Here is a 27,608-nt window from a genome sequence, read left to right on the forward strand (position 1 = left end):
GAATTATATTGTAATGGTGTAATAAAAGCTATTAGTATTTTACTAACATTTTATAAAAACAGTGTTATTCTAGCACCCAGATATAACTAACATTGGGCTTTTATGATTATCTTTTTTTAAAAAATGATAAGGCGATACCTATAAGGAAACTCAGAAACATCACCATCCCAAATCTGAAATGTTTTGTCGTTGTATTCCCAAGGACTGTTATTTTCCCATTAATTCAAAACTAGAGCTTTAATTTGGTAAGCCGAAGTACAAAGGAGGTTTTCTTTAGTGATGTTGTTACTATTACTACCCACCAGTTAAAATCCAAATACCAGACTCCAAGCTGTTGGGCCACAGAAAATGCAAGCAAATGAGATGAATTTGGTAGAAAGGACTGGGGTTGGGCTGGGGATCATTTTTAGCCAACATTCCACTGCCTCAAGGTCAGTAATCTGAACCCTTTTAATTTGAGCGTATTGTGGAACAGCTGAACGCCAGGCTGGGGCATAATGTAGGCTGTCAATGCCTCCTGTTGGATATATATATAGTTCTTTAATGTAAGGCAAAGGGGCATCCCTCCTGCTTCTTTATATCCCAGCTCCCAACATAGCATCCTAATGTATGTTGGTCCTGCAATAGATATTTAATGATGAGGATATGACTTCAAGCAAGGCTGTATGATCTGCTTCAGAACAAGTGAGTTAGTGAAGACACAAGCTCAGGACCTGTATTAGGATTCTCCAGAGAAACAAAGCCAATAGGATATCTAGAGATCTATAAGAGGAGATCTATTGTTGGAATTGGCTCATGCAGTCATAGGGCTGAAATATGCCATTTGCAAACTGGAGACCAGAAAAGACAGTGGTTCTGCTATAATTTAGTCCGAGGCCAAGGACCCGAGAACTGCGGGGGCTGCCGGTGATAAATCTGAGTCTGAAGACCCGAGAGCCAGGGGCACTGATGTCTGAGGGCAGGAGAAATCGGACATCCCAGCTCAAGAAGAGAGAGATCATGCCCTTCCTCCACCTTTTTGTTCCTCTTGGAGCCCTCAATGGGTTGGATGATGCTTCCCAGGTGGGTGAGGACGGGCCTCTACTCAGTCCACTGATTCAAATGCTAATCTCTTCTTGAAACATCTTACAGGCACACCCAGAAAAGATGTTTTACCAGCTATCTGGGTGTCCCTTGCCCCAACCAAGTTCACCCATAAAATTAACCATAACAGGACCACAGGAATATACTAGTTTTGCCCATACAGCTACAAATAGGGAAAAACAAAAGTTTCTTTCTTGGATACATCAGCTGGTGTAATGTGACCTACGCCCGTCTAATTCTTGCCTGATCTGTCCTTCATGTCTTTACACCTGCTCCATCCGCCTCACGTCTCCCCTAACTTTTCTTTCTTTGGCTTTGCGTAGGTGTTGGGAGTCCCTACTGAGGACACGTGGCCTGGAGTTTCCAAACTACCTAACTACAATCCAGGTAACATTTGATTTGAGCTTTGGAATGCGCTGGGAATTAGCAGTGTGAGAGATTTAGGTACACAGTGTGTTCTATTGTTGTTAACTCAACAGGGGAGATAGGTCTAGACACATTTTTAGGTTCTTGAATTCCCTGACTAATCCTTTTACGGGGAGGACACTGAAATAGTAGTTAAGGTTAGATTAGTTCTCGAGCTCTGTAAACCACAAGTAGCAAACCAAATGAGCATTTGAAATGACTGTTACTGTGGATTCCACATCCATTTCCAAATACACAAGTGCCAAAGGAAGCAACTACAAAGATAGTGTCACTTTTGAGCCCAGGGCTGTCATGGATTTCTATGCTTCTACAACAGAGGGGGAGTAGAAACCCATTTGGCTCATTAGGCCTTGGGCAGGACAGCTAAGATGTGTCTAGATTGTACAAGAGTTTACCAATTGGTCATTTTCTGTCATGTATTTGGTCTTCCAAGACTAGCTCCTAGGGTGGATATGGAAGTGTTAGAAGTGTTGTCCACGGGGGAGGTCTGTGAGGAATGGTCTCAAGACCATGGCAGAGGGGACAGATTAACCAGTTGTCACATCAAAGATGTAGAGACAGAAGGGCAGAGCCAAGCGGTGAGCTATAGGATGGAGGGATGTATCCGATGCTGGAGGAGCAAGAATGGCACATGAGAGCTGGACTCCTGCTGCCAGGATGGAAGGAGAGGTAGATATGCACAGAGAAGGACAGGTTAGGGTGAATGTGGCTCAAGTCACATTTTCTCGTCTTCATAGTCTTACAGTGCCCCATGACTAAAAATGGATTTTTTTTTTTCCAAACTGTTGTCACTGTGAACATTGGTATGAGCTTATCCTGCAAGAGCTTCCTGAGAGCAAGACGCTGGAGAGGGATGGAAAGGGTGGTTAAAGAGAAAAACACTGGACAGTGGAGGCTAGGGATGGTTTTCTTTCTGCAGCATCTACTATTTTTGCTCAAACAGCTATCCACGGGGATCAGAGATCTTGAACTAACTAGGATGACGGAAACCTTATAGCAAGCTAAAGACAAACCATAAAGTCACTTCAGCTTTATGTGAATGGTCGTAGGCATTGCTAAATGGCTTTAGGGTCACTCACACATAGGTTACCATTTCTAACCATTTTGCTAGTTTGGCACCTGAGAAAAATGCTGCTGTCTGGCCACAGGGCCTTGCCTTTGGTCTGAGATAGAGAGAGAAAAGAACAGGCTTCTCGCCATGGTTTCTAGGGGAGTCTGGCTTTCGTCTTTTCCGACCCTGCCCATACCTCTCTTCACCCCGCCTATACGCTCTCCTCCAGGTGAAAATGGGACCCCACCCCCACCCCCAGTTTTCTGCCATGGGTGCAGGCAGAGTTTAGGGTCACAGATGGGTTATAGAAAACAATTTGGGTAATGTTGATACAAAGCTGCCACAGTGAGCATGTGATGTTTCCCCAAACTTCAAACATTTGGGTTTCAGGTTGGTTCAGGCAATAAACAGCTTCTCAGTACAGAAGGCCTTGTTGAGAACAACAATGATAGGAACTTGGCCAAATGCTCCCCTGCCAGATTCTGGACTAAATAAGGTAACTGGGGTTCCAATAAAACAGTGAGAAATATGTGACATCTTTCATTTTGCTGTCGTTTCAAAGTCATGTGCAATTTTTTTTATTTCTGGAGAGAAATCTCCAGATTCAGCATCAATGGGGTTCAGACTTTGCATTGTTTTTCTAGGAAGTGTTCAGTGTAATTCAGATGAGCCCAACCATTTTAAGCACCTACTCTCTGCTGTGCTGGGTGCTGGGTTCGTTCTTGGCTGCTTAAGAGCGTGGGTTTGTATTTACTCGTCCACACCCTTTCCCCAGCTCTCCTTCTGAGGGGCAGGGTGCTCATGTGTGAGCCCTGTGTCCATGGGCTTGAGCAGTGAGTGGCTGTGGGCAGAGCTTGTGGAAGGACGAGAGTTATAGCCTTAGCCACAGCCAAGATATAAACCCCTATCTGTACATCTTAACAGTCCAGCTTCTCTTGGGTCTGGGACCAATACCATCAATGACTCAATCATAAGGACTATGTTTTAAAGGGGTCATCCACCTCTGTGTTCCAGGAACACCCCCTCTGTGAATCGACAAGTCTCTCTGAACCCCCTTCCCTAGCAACCCCACCCCCCTCTGAGCTGCTGTTGCTGCTTCATGCCCTTGTACTCCAATGACTAAGGGGCCAGGAGAGGGGATGAGAGCCAGAAAAATGTCACCAAGCAGAAGTGTGGACACCATTCTGGATGAGCTTTCCATTGTTTTCCTTTCTGTTCTAAGTTGTAGTAAGGACCCCAAACTTTTAACTCAGCTGGCACCACAATTTTGAGGGAGCCAAAGAGCTCAGAACTTGGCGAATCCTCCAGTTTCCATCTGCGCCCACTCTGCCATTTCCCGGCCATGTCTGGACTGTGTCTAGGAAGACAACACAGTCCCTCTGTGTGTAGGTTAACACAAACAAAACCCGGCCCGCTGGCGGATCTGTCTGAGCAGTTACCTGTCTTCTAGGGACACTGGTGAGCAGGGTTGCAGGTATTCTAGCCCTCAATTCAGGCTGTTGTGCCTGATTAAATCGGGGCAATGGAAGAGGTGCATAATTTTAGAGGCTGGTCTCTCTCTCTCTCTCTCTCTCTCTCTCTCTCTCTCTCTCTCTCTCTCTCTCTTCCTTACTTCCTTCTTTTTTCCCTTTCCGTTCCTTCCTTCTTTGCTTCCTCCCTCCCTCTTTCTCTCCCTTCCTTCCTTCCTTCCTTCCTTCCTTCCTTCCTTCCTTCCTTCCTTCCTTCCTTCCTTCCTTCTTCCTTCCTTCCGTCCCTCTCCCCCACCCCCATTGTAAGCAAGCTGGCTGAGAACTCTGTGTCCTCTACTTCAAAGGGCCAGTTGTCTTATTTTGATGTGGGCAGATTAAGAAGTAGCCTTTGAAAAGTAGGCTTTCTTTCTTTTCTTTTTTTCTTTTTTGTTTAATCTTTTCTCCTGGGATAGCTTTCAGAGCAATATATCCAAGTGTCAGTGAGGGGGTTCTGACGAGCATGGATTCCCAGACTCTCAGCAGGATCATTCTCTAACAGAAATATAAAAGTGAAATATTAAAAACCCTGGAACGTGAACTCCATCTGCAGAGTAGCCAGTGTCTCGCCTGCTCGCACCCTGGGAAAAAAAGATCTCCTTGAAAAAAGAGGGAGGAGAAAAAAAGTGCTTTGAGTACGAGGTTTACAGGTTTAGTAGAGCATAGTAACATCCCCTCAAAGAAGTGGGTGTTACTCTGTGACCCCCCAAAATGCTCCTCCTTTGACTCAGCCGCCAGAACACTCACCCTCCCCTGGCAACACACCCCCTTTTCACATGCTAACCGAGGCGCCCGTGATTGGCTGAACAATGAGCTGGTCACACTTGCTAAAGGCCTGCCAGCCTTCACACAATTAGCCAAGACACATTAATCAAACTGGCGGGAGCTGGGGCTGTGCTGGCCTCCTGCGGTGGGGGAAGGGGGCAGTTTTGTGATCCTTAATAAGAGTCCGCAGGAAGCAATGGTAACGGACAGCATGCTAGAGGGGATTCTCTCAGAAAGTCTAAAAAGGGGAAAACCCCAACGGATGCCGTAACTGTGAAGCGCTGGGCTTGTGGCACAGAAGACCACAGAAGCTCAGAGCAAACTGGATATTGGTCTTAGCTAACATCTGCTAATGCACAACAGTAGTGTGAATGGAAAGGGTGGGCCCCTGTGGACATTTCTACAAAGTTCCCTTTCCCCCTGCCCCAAGAAAAAAAAAATTCAGGAGTCCCTTCCCTTTTGAGTGTCAAGTACTTTAGGCCCAACTGGAACCAAGAGGAGTAAAGCACAGATAAAAAGTAGAGAACTATGTAGAATCAATAAGAGAAGGTATTAACTGATAAGGAGTTTTGTTCTAAATGAAGTATTTGGAGGCCATTAAAAATAGTTAATTTTGCCGAAACCGGTTTGGCTCAGTGGATAGAGCGTCAGCCTGCAGACTGAGAGGTCCCGGGTTCGATTCCGGTAAGGGCATGTACCTGGGTTGCGGGCACATCCCCGGTGGGGGATGTGTAGGGGGCAGCTGGTCGATGTTTCTCTCTCATTGATGTTTCTAACTCTCTCTATCTCTCTCCCTTCCTCTCTGTGAAAAACCAATAAAATATATTTTAAAAAAAAAAGTTAATTTTGAGATTAAAAAATAAGTTAACATTTGTGCTTTAAGAAAAAAATCCTTACCTGAGGATATGTATATTGATGGGAGAGAGAGAGAGATAGAGATAGAGATAGAGAGAGAGAGAGAGCGAGAGAGAGAGGTGAGAGAGAGAGATGAGAGAGAGAGGTGAGAGAAACAGTGACTCCAGTATGTGCTCCGACCGGAATCCAACCTGCAGCCTCCGGTATGACGCTCCAACTAGCTAAGCCGTACCAGCCAGGGCCACATTTGTGTGTTTCATCTTCTGGCTTTTCCAAATTTCCTCTACATAGGTTTTCCAATGGCAATCTAGAGCTCATAAGATCATACCTTAGAGACGGGTTTGCCACAGAATTGTGTAAGGCTTTTAAAAAGACTCAACTAAATATTTAGACATTTCTCAGCTAAAGTAAACAGAGGCCTCACTGCCCTGGAGGTTGCCAGTCGCCATCTCATTAGACGCAGAGATCCTGTGATAAAGAGAAACTTTTTTCCTGCCACATGATTGCAGCCCAGTTGTGGTTTTTAATGTGTCATTGATTGTTTCATCCAGCTTCTTTTGCTCCACTCAAAGGGTCTGCCGTGGCTCTGTTTGCTTCCCTAAACACGGTTTCTGAAAGCACTCATGCTGTGTGAGTGCAAATCCTGGCATTAATGTACTGCTGGGTTCATTTCACCACACTCAAAAGCGCCGAGCTTAAATCCCTCTCAATTCCATTTGGGGCACCAGAAGACTTTATCCTTCTTCACTAATGGTTCCAAGTTTACATCTAGATCCTGGGGTCAAGGACAGGAGAGGATTTAGAAATAACAGTGCATGACATTAGGCGATGCATTTGCCAAATTGGCAATTAGTTCCTGATGTGCGTGCAAAGCATCTCATTCCTGTCTCTTTGATGCTCTTTCCCATTGAGAAGGGAATGGAGTCCACAGAGGCCTTCAGACTGTTAAAGGAATATCTGCTGAAAATCATGCCTGATTTGTGGCATGAGCTCAGCGGCAGGGACGCATCCGGGATTACCCGGTCCTCCCAGCCCCGGTGAAGAAGGCTGCACAGGGAGAGATTTTCCACTCAAGGAACTCAGTAGAGATCTAAAGGCAGGAAAGCGGTACTAAAAGCCCTACAGGGACGCAGACTCCTATGGACTGTGGGCATAGGCAATGGAGCCTGCTCACACCTAGTCCTTTTCAGTACGCCTGCTTTTTCAACCTTTGACCACCAGGTGGAAGCAAGAAATAACAGGGGCGGAAATAACAGGCAGGCTGACACCAGACAGCATTATCAGCGAGCTCATCTAGCCTTTCTCTCGGAATGTTTTCTTTTGACCTGAAATCCAGTGAAGCTTTGCTTCGTCGGTCACTACGGTGGGACAGATGATGATTACAATCTAAAATGACCCTTGTCTCTATTGGGATGCTAAAGAGCTACCATGCTTTGGGCTCAAAGGGTTTTGAGCAAGTCTCTGTGTGTTTGTTGTGATTGGCATTCCCTCAGTCACCCGACCTGTTAGCCAAGGGAGTTATGGAGATATTCAGTGGGCTGGACTGGGGGGCAGGCACTGGGAAGGGAGGTTTTAACTAAGAGCATCAACTCTCCCATGGACCGGCATGCTTCTCTCCCTGCCCCGAGCTGTGGTGAGATGCCTGTCCACTCTATAGCCTCGGGCCTCTTCCCTGGGAGGGCCCTTATTATCTACATGCTATGTAATGGGTACGTAAGGGCGACTAAATCACAGATAACATTAGTGTCATCATTATTGATTTCACCCAAAGCATGGCATAGTGGAAAGAGTGCTGAAGTTTTCTACAGAGCACACCTGACCCCTTTTAGTGTTTCTAGTATTTTACACATGGCCCCTAACTGGCACATAAAGTCACTAACTATATATGTTAAACTAGAGGCCTGGTGCACGAATTCATGCACAGGTGGGGTCCCTCGGCCTGACCAGCAATCGGGGCTGATCAGGGCTATCTTGCCCAGTCCTGATTGGGGCCGATGGGATCGGCCAGCTGGGGAGGGACTGCAGGAGGGCTCCAGGGCATGTCCAGCCCTCTTGCCCAGTCCTGATTGGCTGGACCCAACCAGCAAGCTAACCTACCGGAGCGTCTGCCCCCTGGTGGTCAGTGCATGTCATAGTGGCCAATCGGTCAGACATTTAGCATATTACGCTTTTATTATATAGGATGAAATCAATGACTAGAAGTTAGAGAACCTGGGTTTTAGTTCCCATTGTACTCTCTAAACGTCCTGTTCTGGCCCAATTGGTATGGCTCAGGGGTTGAGCATCGACCTATGAACCAGGAAGTCACAGTTCAATTCCCAGTCAGAGCACATGCTCGGGTTGCAGGATTGATCCCCAGAAGAGGGTATGCAGGAGGCAGCCAATCAGTGATTCTCTCTCATCATTGATGTTTCTGTCTCTCTCTCTCTCCCTTCCTCTCTGAAATAAATAAAAACATAAATAAGGACCTGTTCTGCCTGCTTTGCCGAGAAAGCATATGTAACTTATCATTCACCTTATTACTGGATAATAATAACCACTGTTGTTAAGCACTAACTATGAGTTAGGCACTTTACATACACTGTTCTACTCTGACTGACAACAGCCCTATCAGATGAGGACAGTGTTCTCATCCCAACTGTAGAGAGGAGAGAGCTGAGGCTTAGGGAGATGTGTGTGTTGCCTGGAGTCACCTCGCCAGGGAGGGGGTGACCCAGAACATCCAGGTCTGTTGGACTCCAAGGCAGCGCTCTGACAGTTTGCCACATTACCTTCCAGCCATCAAAGTGCAACTATAATGATTTGGTAACAGAACAATGACCCAGACTGGGGACCAGCTCAGAACAATTTTCCAAGTCCATTTCTAAATGATTATGTCCTTCCACCCCGACTGGATTTTGGAATCTGTGAGATTGGCGACGTGCTTCTGGATTGTGCTGTGAGTGGAGTTCCTACCCTGAGACTCCAGCAGCCACCCCACCCCCACCCCTTGCTCCAGCTAATGAAGCCACTGGCGCTCTCCAAGCTGTGAACCCTGATTGGGCTCATTACCACTGCACTCTGAGCACTGCCCAAAGCCCCTGGGGAGTTACTATTAACATCTTTATTAACCCGTCCCCCAAACCAGTCAGTGAAATTCATTTAGATACACAGCCCACTTTGATCTTCATTAATAGTCTCTTCCAGTTTCTACATTTATTTTTAGTTTTCTCATCTTTAATTTATTTGGTGGCAATTATTAGTTTTTATTGAGGGGGACTAGATGATCTTAAACTAGTTAAGATGAGGAAAAATTGCAAATGAGTGAAAGCAAGTGAAAAAAATTTTTTTTCAAGTTGCACCCTGCTCTGTTCCTTCCTAGTTTAAGAAAAGGAGCCTTAAGTTTCTGAATATCATGGAACTAGCTCAAGCAGAAGGCTCCTTCCCCGCCTTCCTGGCCAGCGCCTGTGTCCCTGATCTCTGTACAACACAGAGCAGGATGCACACATGGGCTTTCTTCAGTTACTTTTTTGCACTTTAAGAATAAGGTTTAGTAAATTTATTTCATTTTAATTTTTTTATCCAAGCATCAATTTTTCATCCATTCAACAAATATTGTTGAATGCTAGGTATTGGGACTGGGAGATTAAAAAATAAATAAGACATCGATACCTGCCTTCAAGGCACACAGTCTGGAGGGGAAATATAAACAACACAATGTGGAAAGTATTAATATAGCCACATCCCCTAGGAACCTCTCGGAAGACTAGGAAAAAGGCCCCTTGGCTTGTCTGGGGAATTCGGGGGCTGTTTGAGAGAAAGGCATGAGCTGGGTCTCAAAGACGACGAAGTGGGCTTTTCCCAGGTGAACAAGGGGAAAGGGCATTCCAGACAAAGGACATTGACACAGAGGACTAAGAAAGCAGGTATATGTGGTAATGTGCCAAGCAGGTAAACTGCTCAGGGAAGCTAGAACGTTGGTTTTGTGGTGGGACATTGCTATAGATTGACCTAGAAGGGTGAATGGGGACTAGATGGGGAAGTGCTTTGTAATCACCCCAAGGATTTGGGCTTGACTAGTGAACAAAGAGAGCCATTGGATGATTGTTCGCAGGATTTAAATTTGAGAAGAACTTGCTTGGAGACTATATGTCGAATCAGTTGGCCAGAAGCAATGTGGCAATGCCCTAGATTCTCGAAGACAAATAGAAGGTCTCAACTAGAGCCATGGCAAAGGATGAGGAACGGAGGGGACAAACCTGCAGAGCATCTGGGAGGCAGAGTGAAGGGGAAGTTGTAACTGATTAGAGTTGAGTTGTGAAGGGAAAACCCGTTTGCAGTAGGCAAGAGAATGAGAGCTCCACTCACTGTCACAGGAAATAAAGGGGGGGAGACATAGATTTGTGAAGAAGGTAATGCATAGAAGGTTTGGATATTCTGAGTTTAAGATATCTGTGAAGCCACCAAATGGAGATATCTAGAAAGCAGTTAGGAATACAAGCCTGTGATTACAAGAGTCCAATCTAGAAATACAAAATGGAAGTCATCTGCTTAAAGTGGTATGTGAAACCCCAGATGTGAATTCATTTGCCCAAGGGAGAGTGTGTAGAGAAAGAAAACTATGATGGAACCCTGGGGAACCAGTACTGAGGATCAGCCAGAGGGGAAAGGGGTCTTTGGAAGCTGAGAAGGAATAGCCAGAGGGGCTGGGGAAGACCAGGAGATGATGATGATGATGATGATGATGATGATGATGATGATGATAAGGGTAATGTGCCGCAGAAATTGTATGGCCATAAGTTCTTTGGGGGTATGAAAAGTTTCATTTCTGCGTATCCTCACTGCTGAGCACAGTGCCTCCCTGGGGTAACCCTGAAACATTTTTGAGACTACAGGGGAATGGTAAATGTTGTCAAATGATGCATTATTAAATACCATAAACACCAAATGGCATGGTCAAGCTATAGCTCAAACATCATTTGCGGGGCGGGGGTGGGGGGGCAGTGGTGGTGGTGGTGGTGGACAGATATTAAACATGGTACTGCTCTGGGGAAAGATGAGAGACCCCAAGCAATGCCATCCCCTCCACCTCTCCATCCACCCACAAGGAGCAAAGCCTAGTCTCCCTGTCCTCTACCGAGACCATTACCTTAGGGGTAGGCTTCAGAGGATGGGATATTTTCTTGGAATCTACAGAAAGATTTGATGCAGTTAGAAAAGTGATACACCAGAAACATGAATTGGAGTGCCAGGCTCAAATGCCAAGGAGCACCCTCCATGAGAGCACTGGCTTTGGCGTCCTGATACCCAAATAGGAATTTAAAGACTGCGAATGCAAAGTGGCAGAAGAGCCTAATTTAGAGTCCTTGAGCCAAAGACCAGGGGAGCTTCCAAGCCAGCTCACTGAGGAAGAGGGAAGCAAGCAGTTGGGAGGGGTGAATGTATGCATTTGGGGTGGAGCAGAGCTACAGAGACAGGAGAAGAGCTGCAGATTTCTGTGGTGCAGTTTTAAAGTTACTGCTTGAGAGATAGCGAATAAGGCTAACAACATTATCAACTACTTAAATATATGGTATCTCAAGAATGCATTGTATTTGGGAAACTCCAGAGGTGTAGTTCAGTGGACAGCTATAAGATAACCTTAGGGTGATTGTGGCAAGACTATAGTAACTAGAAAATGTTTTACCTGGAGGTAAGACTCAAAATGATCCTGGTGATGTTTTATCAATCAACCAACAAATCTCTGTTGACTAAGGTCCCTGTTCTTGAAATGAGCTTTCTTAAATGTTTATGAAAAAATGCATTATCTGATTATGAGAGCGACAGTTCCGCCATCATTTTAATTTGACTCTATGTAGTTGGGAAACTTAAAGTTCAGCTTTTTAAGTTTCCTTTGGCAGCTTACTTTGCTTTTCCTACCTCGAATGCCTATTGAACCCCAATGAGAACTCTTATAAAGAGAACTGCAGAAAGAGGAAATGGAGAAAAATCTGCTCTAATGATTTACTATCATCTTTGGTAGGAGAAGGGAAATGCGCTGCCTATAGACCTATGATTTTTAGAGACAACTGAAGCCAGAGTAAGAAGACTATTCTTAAAATGGTGGTGTGTACAATGCCTATCTGTTTGTGGATCATTCTCTCATTGATCCCTTGCAGCTTAACTACTGGGTGGAAAAATCAATAAGAGAGAAGCAAGGTCATTCAACATCAGGTTACTGCATAGGAATGAGAAGGAAGGCTAGGAACCAGCATTGGACTTTGGCTGGGCTTCATAACAGCAACCTGGCTGACTCTGGACACATCAATCCCTCTATCTCAGCTCATGCAGCTACAGAATAGATGTGGGAAGAGAGTCAGGTACCATCTATGCAAGACAGGGAACCTCAAGTTCAATGTTATTACATTGCCTCCCTGTGCAACTCTTACAGGTCATCCTTTCCTGGGAGAATTTATGGGAACTGATTTTTCCCTTATCAGGCTTCCTCTTTCCCATCCTTGAAAAACATATTTTATGTGTCAGACACTATGTTCCGCAATTTGTATATACATTGTTTAATTGAATCCTCCCAAGAAGCTCAGAGAAGTGAGTGGGAGTCACTGGTGAGTGGTCAACCCTGGCCTCCTTGCTAGGCCAGCCTCCTCTGTCTCACGTTTGCCACACTGGAAACATCTGGAGACCATTAAAGACAATAATAACAACACAACAATGGGCCGATGCTGGGCCCGCCCCAGGCTTGGTGAATCAGGCTCTCTGGGGTGTGGAGCCAGGGCTTCCAAACTCTCCCAAATGGTGGATGCTAATGTGCAGCTTGGCTTGAGAACCATGCTGTTAGCCCATGCTAGCTTTCCAACATGAGAAGGAAAAACAAGAAGGAAAATGCATAAGACTAACATTACTGAGCCCCTACTACACACCCAGTGTGAAATCTTATCTAATCCTCCCATACTACGGGGGAAATTATTCCCATTTTACAGATTTGAAAACTTTGGAGTTACTTAACCACAGAGATTAAGAAATTTACCCCAAATTACCAAGTTTATAAATGGCAGAAAGGTGATTTGAGCCCGGGTTGTGCTCATGTTACTACACCACATAGCTAAGAAACATGCCTCTAACCCACACTGAGGACTCAAGAGACATCAAGCCAGGCTTATAAGAACGTAAGCTTGGAGCACAGTAGAATTTGAGTAGAGTGCAATAGCAAGTTATAGAGGGTTTCCAAGGAGAACAATATGGTGGAAGTACCTGAGAGGAGAGAGAAAAGCATGGTGCATCAGACAAGAGAAAGAGCAGAGGCAAAGCATAAGGAACTACTTCTATTACATTCACTACCTGAATTCTCACAGCAACCCTGGGCAGTAGGAACTATAATCATTCCACTTCTGCAGATGGGAAAACTGAGGCCCAGTGAGGTTAAGCAACACCGCAGGTTACACAGCTGGTAAGTGGCACAGTGTGGATTCCAAACCCAGGTCCAGGGTCCTAACCACACACAGTTTACTCACCGTCACTTTTCAGAGGAAGAGTAAGAAGAAGAGCAGCAAACAAGATTCATTTTGTTTAATGCTCTGGGGGCAGACATTGTACATTCATTATCTCAATGAATCAATGAATTCTGGGAATCACTTCATCCTTCTGGAGAGACTATGGCCTCTAATTTGAGTCAAGGAAGCAGGCTGGCCAGGGTTAAAGTATCTCACGTAAGGTCTCAGTGAAACTGAAGCAGCAGTTCCATACCCTAGGTTCAGTGTTCAAACCCTAATTCAGTTTATTCCAAACCCATGTTCCACAAGAACAACACTAAAGTTAGAAGTAGCATTAAAATACAAAGGGTCAACAAACATGGCTCGTAGGGCTCTGTGTATGGAAAAAACAGACCGTGGGAGAGGATTGAAATGGATTTCATTAGGAACAAGGAAATATTTTAATTTTGTTTGGTCAGGGAAGAACTGCAAATAGCCAGCAGAAAGTGATTTGGAAACAAACATTCGAAACAAATGCCAGATATTCTTATCTTCACTGGTTATTTGAATTTAGGCACGATCATCTGACCGGAGAGTAAATAACCTGTATGTGGAAGGGCTTCCCTTAGCGCCTACCTGGGGCTGTAAAACGCCAGCAGAGTGGTCACATTTGATTGCATCCGACCTTGAAAATTTGACTTCAGTTGCGTTCTTTAACCACTCCTTTCCCTCTTCAATGTTTAACACTACACATTTCTTTTTTTAAAAAAAAAAAATATTTTTTATTGATTTCAGAGAGAGGAAAGGAGAGGGAGAGATAGAAACATCAATGATGAGAGAGAATCATTGATTGGCTGCTTCCTGCTTGATCCCCAGGGATTGAGCCTGCAACCTGGACATGTGCCCTTGACCGGAATCAAACCTGAGACCCTTCCGTCTGCAGACCAATGCTCTGTCCACTGAGCCAAACCGGCCAGGGCTTTACATTTCATTTTTAATTGAAATTACTTTTGAAGCCCGGCTGGCGTGGCTCAGTGGTTGAGCTTCGACCTTTGAACCAAGAGGTCACAGTTTGATTCCCTGTCAGGGCACATGCCCGGGTTGTGGGCTCGATCCCCAATTGGGGGTGTGCAGGAGACAGCCGATCAAGGATTCTCTCTCATCATTGATGTTTCTCTCTCTCCCTCCCTCTCCCTTCCTGAAATCAATAAAAACATATTTTTTAAAAAAAGAAATTACTTTTGAAGTTTCAAAAGAATATGTGATTTTGATTAAAATAATAAATTTAAGAAAGTAAACATGGAGGGGAGCCCGTGTGTCACCACCACCACTGGTGCCCAGCCTCCCAGGTCATTTGCTGTGCACATGCAAACACGAATTTGTCAGCATTGGCAAAATCAGTCCAGTTCTTTGTTGGGTAAACAGTCTTGGTGTTTTCCATTCCTGCAGGAGCTGGAAGAAGAGATCTTTAAAAACCAAAACAATTACATTTCAGGCCCAAGAAAAGTACAAGGCGAAGACGTCATTGTAAATGGGAGTTGAAATCCTCTTTTCTCACTGGAGTGGGAAACAGAGATTTGATAGGGGCGTTAGCACATCTCCCCTACAGCTCCTTTTATGGCCCTTACATAGAGGAAGCATTCAATTAGTATTTCCTGAAGGAATTTCCCTTTTATGGTGGTTTTATTTTGGGCTAAATAGTGTCAATACCAAGAATAATAGAAACACATGTATACACACGTCAATGTTATAAAGAATGCTCCAAAGAAAATTACATATTTTATGGTCATCCATTTTGGATCATTCAAGCCAGGTTCCACTTCCATTTTTCCCGCAAGTAATATATAAAATTAGCCCCGTTACTTTTGACCTCTTTTGAGACTTTGCCCCATCATCATCGGTCACATGACTCTTCATGCGAGCAAACTTTGTTCTCTCCAATGAATTATAAGCTCGGAGAGGGTGGACTGACTTCCTTTGTGCTGTCCCAGCACGTGGCACATGCTCTGCACACAGTCAAGGCTAAATCAATGTTTGTTGGCTTTACAAACCATAATAAGTTTGCTAGGGCTACCATCACAAAATACCGAGAGCAGGATGGCATACACCACAGAAATGTATTATCTCACAGCTCTGGAGGCAGATCTGAAAGTGAGGTGTGGGCAGGATGGGTTCCTTCCGAGGGCGCTGGGGGAGGGTCTGCTCCAGGCCTCTCCTGCGGATGGCTGGCTTCTCCGTGTGTCTCTTCAGGTTGTCTTCCCGTGTACATGTCTGTCTCGGCGTCCCCTTATTTTAAAAAATGTTTTTATTGATTTTTGGAGCAAGAGGAAGGGAGAGGGATAGAAATAACGATGAGAGAGGAACATCATTGATAGGCTGCCTCCTGCACACACACACCCCCACGCCCCGCCCACTACTGGGGATGGAGCCTGCAAATCGGGCAGGTGCCCTGGTTGGAATGGAACTGGTGACTTCTTGGTTCCTGGGTCGATGCTCAACCCCTGATCCACACCGGCCAGGCTCCAATCATATTGGATTAAAGCCCACCCTAATGATTTCATCTTAATTAATTATATCTGTAACGACTCTATTTCCATATAAGGTAAAATCCTGAGGTGCCTGAGGTTAGGACTTCAACATATGCATTTGGGGGGAGAGGGGACACAATTCACCCCATAATAGTGACCTGACACAGAATCATAAAATATTCACAGTGAGAAGAGGCCTTCCACACCCTTTACTTTGCCTACCTGAACCCGGATTCCCCCTTCCTCCAGGCCAAGGAGAACATTTCGGATTTTAATATTTTTGGAAACAGGAGTTTAGGGCCGTTTTGCTTTGTAACGTGTCTGTGTGTGTCTTTCAGACTGGTTCCCACTGCTTAAACCTCAGAGCCTTCAGAACGTCTGGAACAGGTGAGCACCACCTTGGGAAGCAGGGTTTGAAGGGACGTTTTCCCGACCTCAGTCCACCGAGCACCTCGTTCTGGGGCCCACGCCCCAGGAAGAGGCCTCTGGGAGAGCCAGCCACCTGGGAGCCTGAGGGTTTTTCTCTATGAACCATTTTACTTTCACTGCGTTTGGTCATTAAAATTGTTCTGGGCCCCTCCACCATGCCCGAGGCCCTAAGAACAGGGAGTGTTGGCCTGCAAGAAAACCTAGTGGGTTTATTATTCCCCGACACAGAGAAGCCAAATAACATCATTGAGTGGCGATTGGAGGGGGGAGCGGCTTGATTCATGGGGGTCATGCTTTCCCAGGCCCTCTCCACCCAGTCTAGGCGCAGACCAGGGCCGACTTTTATTACCAGCTTTCAACAAATCCCTAGTTTCTTTTGCAAAGTAAAACAGATAATAGCGACATTCCCGGAATAGTTAGCTAACTAAGCCGTGCCAGGCAACCTCCGGGCTGAGAAGAGCTCAGTGTTTTCGGACAATGACCAATTACAATAACCAGTATTATTTGATCTGAGAGTGATTAGCCGAGGCTCTGTTCTTTTTGCTTCAGTGAAGAGGCAAAAAGGGCAGTGAGGGAAACATCAGAGACAGGGGAACAGGCTCAAATGTCAAAGGAAAACACACTCTCGCAGGTGGGGAGGAGGGGGAGAGATCCCAACGGAACATTCCGTGTTGTTCTTCCCTGAAAATGCGGTCGCGTTGAACCCAACCAAATTCCGTTTCATTTCCCCAGACACAGCGTTCATGCGCCTCAGAAAGCCTCCATGTGGAGTGCCTACCAGAGTGCAGAGAGTAGCGTAGGTCGGGATGTAGAGCCATGAATTAGCAAAGGAGCTCTTATTGGGAGGCACCTCTCGGCGCCCCCCCCCCCCCCGGCCACCGGCTCCCCCCACCCATAAGGATGTCTGCACACCCCACACTTATTTTCAAATGCACTGCACCCCCTGAAAAGTCCCTGTTGTTTTGAAGACAAGCTCCAGGGAACTGCTGTTTATCATTTCTTTCAAAAGTGCCAATGTTCTCTGGCTAGCGTACAGGCCCCCCCCCACCCCCCATCTAGATAGATGTATTTTAGCACCGCCCCCGTGGCTTACACCGGGAAGACCAACAAGAGACTGGCTCGCAGGAGGAGAAGCCTTCACTGGTACACTTTGCCCTGGCCGCTGCCTCTGCCAGCCAAGGAGCAGAGGGAGTGGGTGGTGGCCGTCATAGTGTGGAGGCCGAGGGACTGAGACCCATCCTGACACCAGTAGAAGCCTTGATACAACCTTGTGGGAAGGGTGCGGGGAGGGTTAGTTCCTTGAAGAGGAAAGTCCTAAAACAGAAGCCCTCCTGTCATCAATCAGGACCTACTCTCCTTTCTTTGCATTTTCTGGTAAGAGTGGCCTGTTCTTCCCATGTGTCCCTACTATCCCCTGAGCTCCATCAGCTTTTCCTGGCTTCCCCAGCCATCAGCGTAAACAGCCTAAATAAAGCGGTATGCCCGCCATGCTGACACTAGCTCACAGCAGTCCTGCAGCCTTCCTCTCCTCTAACAATTCAGTTGTGAGGCGCTCTCAGGTGGGAATGTGCGGAGAGAACAGAGCTCTGACCCGGGTGGGAGTGCAGAGGTGGGCGCCAATAGACGCATTGCTCCCTCCTCACTATAGCCACCTACCCACCCACCCCCTGGGAATTCACAGAGTGGGTTCAGGCCCCAAGTTTGGCCCACATCCTTCCACCCTATAGCAAGGGTGAACCTAGAACAGTTTTCTCACACGGTTTTCCCTGAATCTCCATCTGGAGTGATACCAGGCCCTAGTGATTCGTACCAGCTTTCCCACTCCAACCCCATTTCATCAGTCCTGAAAACCCAAGCCTGGACAGGGCACCCGTACCCACTAGGCCTTCTTCCGGCTACCAGCTACCGGGCAGGCCTCTGCCCAGGTTCCCTTGTCTTCTAACTGGCTTGGAAATTTGTAAGGACTGAGGATTTGCAAATGTTTTCTTTAAGTCTATAAAGCAATGACTCTTGAGTGTGAGGGTAAAGTTACCTGTTTGTAGAAACAGTTTCATGTCATGGGAATGAGACACCTGAAAGTTTATCATGTAAATCGTATGCAAAAATTAGGCAAATTAGGATTCTGGGCCAGGAGTCCCAGGATCCCTGCATCCTGGACGGGTGTCAGCTCTCTGTGCTTCAGGCCGGTAGGATAGTTGACATTAACTAAGCCCCTCTATTTTTGCTTAGTTGGCGCTTTGCATGGCCATGCAATTTAATTCTGAATGTCAGACATCAGCCCTGTGGTTAATTGCCGCCTGGGACCTGCTCCTGTGGCTTTCCACTTGTAAACCCTTCTGCGGGCTCTGGAGATGGGTGTACTTAAATGACTGGCACTCAATTAGCAAAGACTTTCAAACGTTGTTAGTAAACGGGAAGCATAAAGACCCACAAGGCCTGGAGGATTTGCCCCTGCCACCCTCCCTATCTTCAGATCTGTCCCCACTCTTTGTCCAGGCCACCCCACGGGCCTTTCTCCCCTTAAACTCACTCCTCTCCCCTCCACCCCAGCATCTGTATGAGCACCACACATCTCTGCCGACATCGCCTACCCCAGTTCCTCGGCTCTCAGTTCAAATGCCGCTTCCTCAGGGAAGCCTTCCTGACCAGCTCCTCCCACTCTCAGTCAGGTACCTGGGCCTTGTCCTTCACAGTTGTACTCGTACGTTTGTCTGGTAATTTATCTAGTGTCTCGCTCCTCTGCTGGACCAAGCTGCCAGAGGGCAGAGTCTTGCCTGTATCTCTCAGAGCCACGCACCTACAACGCATGGTAGCAGCTCAACTAATGGACTTACTCATCTCCAGCTTTGTAATTCAGCATCAGGCCAACATGAGGCTCTGTCCTTACTGTAATTTGGGTACTTAACTATGTCTCTTTCCAGGCTCCATCTCAGGGAGAACCAAGAGAGCGTCTTGCCTCAGGACCCTGGAGCTGAGCTTCAGACGCACTGTGCCTCAGGGTGTATTCCCACCCGAGCTTTCACTGCTTCTCTCCCTCCTCCCCTGGCAGGAGTCTGTGCTTGCTGCCCTGGGAGCATATTTCCAGTGGGCTTTTCTGCCGTGTCCCTCAAAGAAGAGTCCTTAATTACATATTTCTGCTTCTATAATTATAATTCTGACCCTTTATGTATACACAAGAGGTCCACTGCGTGAAATCGCGTGGCCACGCTCGCAGCCCTGCCCGCCCGCCCGCCGCCGCGGGACCCCAGACCCCCCTGCAGACCCCACCACGCCTCCTGGTGACCGGTCGTTTGGTCGTCACGGCGTTAGGGCCACTGGGTTTTTATAATACAGATGGTGCCAGAGACACTGGAGGCTGGCGGGGGAGGTGGGTGAACGATAGAACACAGATTTTCCCTTCCTCTTAGTAACAGGACAGGTAAGAGCTTCCGTGTGGGGGGATTTTCCCACTTGCCATCAACGTTACTAATCCCAGGAAAATTCTGTTTGACACACCCTTTTCTTTACTGTTCTTCTTTCCCCGTTTATTTTTTTGGAAGGGAGTTCTCTAGAGAAACTCACTTTTTCTCCCCCACGTTTTCAGGTTGGGCAGGATTCCGGAAGCCGAAGACCTGGCCTCGCAAATGCTGAAAGGCTTCCCTAGAGACCGCGTCTCCGCCCAGGAGGCCCTGGTCCATGATTATTTCAGCTCCCTGCCATCTCAGCTGCACCAGCTTCCCGACGGTGAGTGTGTGTGTGTGTGTGTGTGTGTGTGTACACACGTGTCCATCTCGGTGCAAAGTATTTCCTCTGAGCCCTGGAGAATGATAGACTTTACAGCCAGAAGTGAGCTTGGAGATCAATTAGCCCGGGAGAAGCAAGATGGGACCCAACTCGCTTGAGTGTTGCATGAGATTCTCTCAAAGTCAAAGGCACGGGAGGGGTGAGGTGACACAGACCTCCCTGTGATGATCCAAACATTTCCCCCCACACACGCTTACTCTGCGAAACTGGGTGAGAGGAAAGTTGCCCTGGAGCTGCTTGCTTTCGAGGGCATCTGCCAGGAGCAGCAGAACCCAAGCTGCTAACAACCCCGTCTCTCTCCACAGAGAGTAAGATGAGAGGTGACATGGATATGTCAGAGAGGAGGCTGAGCGGGTCTTGATGGGTGATCTGATGCTGCCAAGGGAAGTACCGAGGCGGGCGCCAGGGGAGGGGAGCGTCCGCCAGGCCGGAGGCCCATGGGAAACACAAGTTACCCTGAAATCAGCTTAGCTGCCGGGGCCTGAAGTCATCCTCCAAATCTGCAATCTGCTGAGGGATCATGTGGCCGGAGCTCTCCTCGTGTTTCTCCGACCACGGCCAGGAAGGGCTGCGCGGAGGATGTGGGCAGTGCGGTCATGCCTGGCTGTTTGGGGGGGGGGGGTTAGCCTTAGGTGGGGTTTCTTTGAAAACACCCACCATTCAACTGTAAGCAGTTTTTAGGAGTCCTAAGCTGGAGAGAAGAAAGCTAAGAAGAAGGGTCTAGGGCAGTGATGGCGAACCTTTTGAGCTCGGCGTGTCAGCATTTTGAAAAACCCTAACTTAACTCTGGTGCCGTGTCACATATAGAAATGTTTTGATCTTTGCAACCATAGTAAAACAAAGACTTATATTTTTGATATTTATTTTATATATTTAAATGCCATTTAACAAAGAAAAATCAACCAAAAACATGAGTTCGCGTGTCACCTCTGACCCGCGTGTCATAGGTTCGCCATCACTGGTCTAGGGGCTCAGATGGGGAAGAAGGTACCTGGATGGGGTGAGGAGCTTCTGACCAAGGTCCTTAGACATCTGGTCTGGCCAGAGTCTCCAGGGTTGCAGATGCAGCCCCACTGCATCCTAGACATTATCCTGCCACAGCCCAGAGCTCTTCGTTTGGGATTTCTCAAGGTATTTTATTATTTAAGTGAGTCACTGAGGATCTCCAAAAATAACCACCATCATGGGCTGGGGTTAATGTGCCTGACTTGACCCTGTGAGAAGAGTCAGCCGTCAGCAGTTATTAAGTTGCCATTAAGTGTTAAGAACATAGTAAGTGCTATAAAAACTGAGGGGGGAAAGAGGCTTGTCCTTGACCTCCAGGATCCCGCGGCGTGGGAGGAAGAGAGGGTGAGGAAGAGGAGGCGGGGCACCCTCATACACATATTAGCACAAATCACATCTAAACAGCTCCAGCCTGTGCGTAATCAGCCGCAGATGTTCAGGGAATGTGTGTGCGCTCAAGGCAAGTCTTCGGAGGAACTAGAATAACTCAAGTGAGATGGATGCGACTGGAGGTGGACCTGGAGTGGAATTCGAAAGGAGGGAAGGGACATGGTTTGGCCCGTGGCTAAGTAAAACACATTCCCAGGGACCTGGAATTCTTACTGGTACCCTCCTGGTCCCTCATCCCCCACTGCATCCCCATCCCTCCCCTCTCTCCTCTCTGAGCACCTCTATCTCTCCTTCTGAGCTTTCTCCTCTGGGGCTTATGACTTCTAGCTACCATGTTAGGCAAGTATACACGCTTGGGTGTACACACACACACACACACACACACACACACACATACTCCCCTCTCTCCACTTAAAGAAACGTCTCCCATTGGTCCTCCTCCAGGATCTGTTATTCTACACACCGAGAACTGCTGGGATCTTCCAAGTTCTCTGGGCGTCAGCTTTTGCCTGATGAAGGGTAATTAGGAAGAAACAGCACCGTCCACACTGACGTGTTGTGAGGAACGTGGGTTTTGATTTTCTGGGCCATCTGAAGCAGAGCCACCGACAGAGGGGCTCCGCGGGGGGAGGTAGGGGTGGGCGCGCACACATGCGGGTGTAACGGAGAGGCCGATCTGTATTCCTTCGCTGTTCGCCCAGCCACAGGACCCAAATCTGCTTTGACACTTTTAGAGAAATGAAAAGGTGGAATCTTGCAGGAGGCGGCCTGCGCTGGCGGGGAGATGGAGAGTGCTCACAGCAGGAGGGAAGTTGACTTTTCTTTATACATATAGGGGTTTTTCCATGCAGAGTTTAAATTATGCCTGATAAAAGGAGCATCGTGGATGTTTCAGTTCTTTCAAATTCTCCTGGCTTCCTCCCAATTAAATGAGGTTTGTCAAAGCCACAGGGCCCTGCTGCTGCTGCCTAGGCCGACAAGCACTTCCTGCAGCGACATCTCAAATCCCCGAGGGAGAGGATGAAAGGGCCAGCGCCAAGAGACGGGGAGGGGGGCGGCAGGGCGTGTGTGCGTGTATGTGTGTATGTGTGCATGCGGGAGGGCTGCAGAAGCAGGCTTAGAGACAGACCGACACGGGGGACTTGGGACAAGTAGACAGGGAAAGCGAATCGACCAGGAAAATGGGAAGGAAAATAGAGGAAGAGGGAGAAGTGGTGGGGCCAGTTTGTGCCCCTTGACAACAGTGGACCTCACCCAGGGCATGCTCTCCCTCGGCCTGCAGTGCCAGCCTGCTTTTTCATTGCCCATCGCAGTGAGCCTTTATTAACAGTCTCACCCGGGCGGCGTGGCTCAGTGGTTGAGCGTCGACCTATGAACCAGGAGGTCACGGTCAATTCCCAGTCAGGGCACAAGCCCAGGTTGTGGGCTCGATCCCCAGTGTGGGGCATGCAGGAGGCAGCTGATCAATGATTCTTTCTCATCATTGATGTTTCTATCTCTCTCTCCCTCTCCCTTCCTCTCTGAAGTCAATAAAAATAGATTCTTAAAAAAAATGTATAAAAAACAGCCTCCTTTTCAGATAGGGAACACCGGCCGGTGATCATAGTTCCCAACCTGTAGGGACACAGAATGTGTATCCCCGTCCCTGGTGGGGAGCCCAGGCATGAGAATTGTGCAAAAGGAAGACATGCTCTTGGGAGTGGTTTGTGAAGAGAGTTTCCTTTGGCATAATTCTGCAAGCAATGTTGCTCTCTGGTGACAATTCAGAGTGGAGTGTGATTTGGGGGCTTATATTTCTACCAGTGTATTATTCTGGGTGCAGGATAACAAAGTTGTTGCTTTAAAATTTATTGTTTCCCCTTTGATCTGGGAGACGCCAGCGCTCAGTGTCTGCCCTCTGCAGGGGACACCTTAAGCATAAAACCTGCGGCTGGGAAATAGGTGAAGAGAGGAAGGACAGCCTGAACCCCAGTGGGAGAGACCTAGAAATTCTTCCCCAAGTGCAAGCATGGCTCCCACCCCTCCAGGTGCATGTCACAGAGCCTGAGGCGTGCTGGGCAGCACTGAGGCTGTGGCAGTGAGCTGTGGCCAGAGGAAAGCAGGGAGTTGCTTGCCAGGAAAATCCAGGGATTCCGGGATCCGTTCCCTTTTGGGGAGCACTCCGAGGTGGAGAAGCGTGACTGTTAGAAGGGCAAACATGTGGGGGGACTCCTGCCCAGCGCCGACGTCTTCCCTTATTGGTCCTCGAACACCTGAAGAAACATTTGCCGAAGGAGAAATTACTGGGAGTCTCTCTGAAAACACACCAATGCCACGCTAATCGCTTTTGCAGATGGCTAGGCAGACGCTCTTCTCACCCCGTCACCGTCACCGTGGACGGCCACGCTGGGGTCCTCCTGGCCCAGCCAGCAGAGCAGGGCGTCAGCTGGGGCAGCCAGGACCTAAAATTAGGCCCTTGGCAACTCCCTGGTCTTAGCTGCAGTTTCAGCTTCTTCATTTAATTCCCTTTGCCCTCAGCTTGAACCTGGGCTCTGGGAAAGGAACGCTTTAATGGTTTTGGGGTGGGGAGAGCAGAAAACCATTAAGCTGCCCCTTCCAGAAACGGGCTCCTCGCTGTTCCTGCCGGGAGCCCTCCAAACGTTACCCTCTGAGGGTTAGGACTGAATTTGGAAGCTTGCCATGTGTTGAATCACAGACACTGATGCACAAAAGTATTTTTTTTTTTTTAATCGAGGGCAGTAAATGCCACGCGATTTAAGAGTCTGGTCCTTAAGCCCTGGTCCTTCATCGCTAGGACATCAAAGGCCGTCTGTCTTTTTGTGGATTGGACTCATCTTGCTTTCCAAATCCCAGGCGGAGTCCCTACCATTCTTTCCTGGGCTAACTCCCCCCTTCTCCTTTAAACAGGTTTCAGCATCTTGGGGGAAAAACCCTAAAATTTAAAAGCTTGCAATTGTTTACAAGTGATTTTGCAAAAACAATTTACCAGAGTCCTTCTTGTCACACTTTCATTCTTGTAGGGGATGGGGTAAGGTGTGGCATACCTCAGCCATTCATCACACCACGCTAGTAGCTAAGCTCTGGTCTGTCTTCGGCAGGCTGACTCATAATGCCCATTAAACCTGAGTAATTTTTTGTTTTTTCTCTAATAAAAGAACTTCAGGCCTCTTTTTAATACTATTTCTTTAATATGTTTGAAGATCCCTTGCTATCACTTTCCAAACTTCTCTAGGCTGACTTTCTTTGACCTTCCTCTCCCCCCAAATATAAGTTCTGTTTCTCTCAATCTTTCATCATTTTGTTTCATGATTCTATTCTGAACCTGTTCCAACTCTTTTGCTTACCTGTGAGATTATGGACCCAACATAGACTCAGCTTCCTAACATAGTGGAAGAATTATGTTCCAGTTCATTCATCAGAGATTTATGGGTGAGATGTTGAGGGATACAAAAATGAATTAGTCATGGACCCTGTCCTCAAGGAGCTTACAGTCCTTAAGGAAATGAGACAACTATCTAAACAGCTGCAGATCAAGTGTGAAGTGCTCTGGGTGTTCAAAGAAAGTGAAAAAATTAGCTCCTGGGGATCGAGGATGGCTTTGTGAGTGGGTCGTGAAAGATGATGAGGTCTGGATGGTTGGGGAGGAAGACTATCCAGGGAGAAGAATGTCATCCTCCTCTTAATACCATCTAACATTTTTCTGAAGGTGTCTCTTTTTTTAATAATAGTAGCCCAATTCTGACTTATATTTCATTCGGATTTTTACTCTCTCTCTCTCTCTCTCTCTCTCTCTCTCTCTATATATATATATATATACACACACACACACACACACACCTTCTTCTTGCAACAATGTAAACATTCTTTAACATGTATTAATGAAATTTAGTCTAGTTTTTATATGCTAATGATATCAAATCTATTTATTGCTTTTATTGTCTATCTATTCAAAATTTAACCAGAATATTTTGTCATTCTAGAAGCCAGGTTGCAAGGGTGAGGGTTGGCAGGGAAGAGAGAAGGGAGATTCTAAGCCAGGTCTCTGGACTCTATTCTGCCTCTGGGAGTTTGTCACCTAACTCAGAAACTCCCTCTACCTTTTAAATCCTTTATTAATCAGTACTCAAGAAGCAAGTTAAGAAGTGTCCTCCATAACATACCTCTTCACCTTCTATGCCCAAAGTTGTCCTCAACCCATTCCAGTCCATTAGATGAGATGTTGGATTGAGACCCAGCTCATGGGGTTGCATACGGTTGTGTTGCTAGGAGAAGTCTGGGTTAACCAAGTCACTCAGCCCCACAAAGCCCTTAAATTGGTTCAATTTGTTAGCATGAAAAAGTCTCCAAGTAAAGACAAACCTTTCAAGAAAGAATTAGAGACCTTTGAGTGGAAAAGGATCTTAGAGACTTGCTGTTTCATATTCTCGTTTTTATATAGAATCATTATATAAAGATCATAGATGAATCCCTAGCACCCAGGGAAGAAAAGAGTGGTTGCCACTTGTTGGGCATCTATGTGCTTTACATAAATTCTTATTTAATCTATACACTAATGAGTGAGGCTGGCATTCTTATCCTCATAATTCGTGCACGGGTAGGGTCCCCAGGCCTGGCCAGCGATCAGGGCCAATCAGGACCGGCAAGCCGGGGCCTTCCTTCCCCAGCTGCCGGCTGCCGGCCGGGGCCTTTCTTTGTTCTGGGCTACCCCCTGGTGGTCAGCACACATCATAGTGATCAATGGAACTATCAGTCTCCCGGTCAAACTTCCAAAGGGACACTTTGCATATTAGCCTTTTATATATGTAGATTAGAAAATTGAGTCTGAGAGAGGCTAAGTAAATTGCTCAGAGTTACACAGCTAGTAAGTGGGAGAGCCAAGATTGGACTTCAGACTCTCAAGCCACTTTCATTTTACTTATTGCTGCTCCCTAACGACCACATGGGAACTTAGTAGCAAAATGCAGATTGGAACCAAGATTTTGATTCCCATGACCTTTCCACGGTCTCATGTTCTCTGTTTATTTTAAGGCCTCCTCATGGAAGTTTCCATATGTCCCCAGGTAACATGTCTAATACCTCACAATGAAGAGGGCTCCATTTATGTTTAACAGAGACCCCTGGCCTTTTGTTTTAGTTTCTGTTCTTTTTTTTTTTAATACAAAAATCACCTTGGGTTTTTCAATTTCTTTATCAGTGGTGGTTTATTTTTTGTTTCACTATAACTTGTTCAATTTTATAAGAAAAATGTTGGGAATCCAATGGAAAATTGGGCAAAGGTATAAAATAGCAATTTCTGCAAAGGGAAAAAATATATCAGCACATGGAATGAATAGACAGTCTTACTGGTGATTAAATAAGTACAAATAAATGTTAAATTAGTTTATTTTTTCCCTTAATCTAATGACTCCTAGTGTTTGTGAGATTATGGTAAAAGAATCCTCTGCTGATGTTGGTGTCAGTTGGGGAAATCTTTGCAAAGCATTATGGCATACATGTCAGGAGTTATAAAAATGGTCACAACTTTCAACCCTATGCTTTGTTTCCTGGAAATTATACACACACACACACCCCCCCCCCCCCGAATTAAACAGGAAAAAAAACAACCCTCTGTGCATAAAAATGTTCATTGCAGTGTTGTCTACGATTTTGAAAAATTACAACATAAAAATGAAAGAAACAATCTAACTATTCGACACTAGAGAACCAATTGAACAAACATTGGCGTACTGACTCAGCACACAGTACAACATTACCATTTCAAATCATTCACAGGAGTGTGCGGTAATATGGAAATGTTTATGCTATGACATGAGCTAAAAGTAGGATACAAATTACATATTATGATGCACTGTGAAACGCATTATACATGTCAACCAAATGGAAAGGTGGGATATAAAAATAAAAACGCTCTTCCAATTTAGGAGGATTGTGGGTAATTTTTTCCTCTTGTAAAGTTTTCTTTAATGTTGATGTTACATTGCCTCTATTGTTAAAAGAATGAAGTATGGCAAACGCTGCAGGGAGTCTAAGCTCTGAATTGAGAAGTAAAGGGCCTGAGATTTCTCCTTTTTCCCCCCAATGTAAGATACATTATGGACCTTCATAAACCTCAATTTCTCAACCTGCACAACGGGTTAATACTCGTTTCCTTTATCCCAGATTGGCAGAATGTTTATTTTATAAAGCTTTTAACTCACTGAATGTAAGGGTCCATATAAATTTGGTCCTGGGAGAATGAGAGGTGGGAGGGAGAGGAAAGGATAAATAGACACTAATTAGTTATATAAGGAAAGATCATCTGCTTTCACCGGAAATGCGTATGTGCTGTGCCCCTACTCAGAGG

At 46.5% G+C, this 27,608-nt stretch overlaps 1 protein-coding gene across 2 annotated transcripts in view; it reads left to right on the top strand.

Moving 5' to 3' along the window:
• Positions 1–27,608, top strand: part of CDK15 (cyclin dependent kinase 15) — a 72,220-nt gene that overhangs the window by 37,362 nt on the left and 7,250 nt on the right. For both annotated transcript variants that reach the window (XM_036320817.1, XM_036320818.1), the window contains exons 10-12: positions 1,407–1,470; positions 15,997–16,045; positions 19,671–19,810. In XM_036320817.1, the coding sequence (XP_036176710.1) occupies positions 1,407–1,470; positions 15,997–16,045; positions 19,671–19,810 (253 nt within the window). The remainder of the gene's footprint in view (positions 1–1,406; positions 1,471–15,996; positions 16,046–19,670; positions 19,811–27,608) is intronic.

The sequence above is a fragment of the Myotis myotis genome, unplaced genomic scaffold (genome assembly GCF_014108235.1).
Source record: "Myotis myotis isolate mMyoMyo1 unplaced genomic scaffold, mMyoMyo1.p scaffold_m19_p_8, whole genome shotgun sequence".
Classification (NCBI taxonomy): Eukaryota; Metazoa; Chordata; class Mammalia; order Chiroptera; family Vespertilionidae; genus Myotis; species Myotis myotis.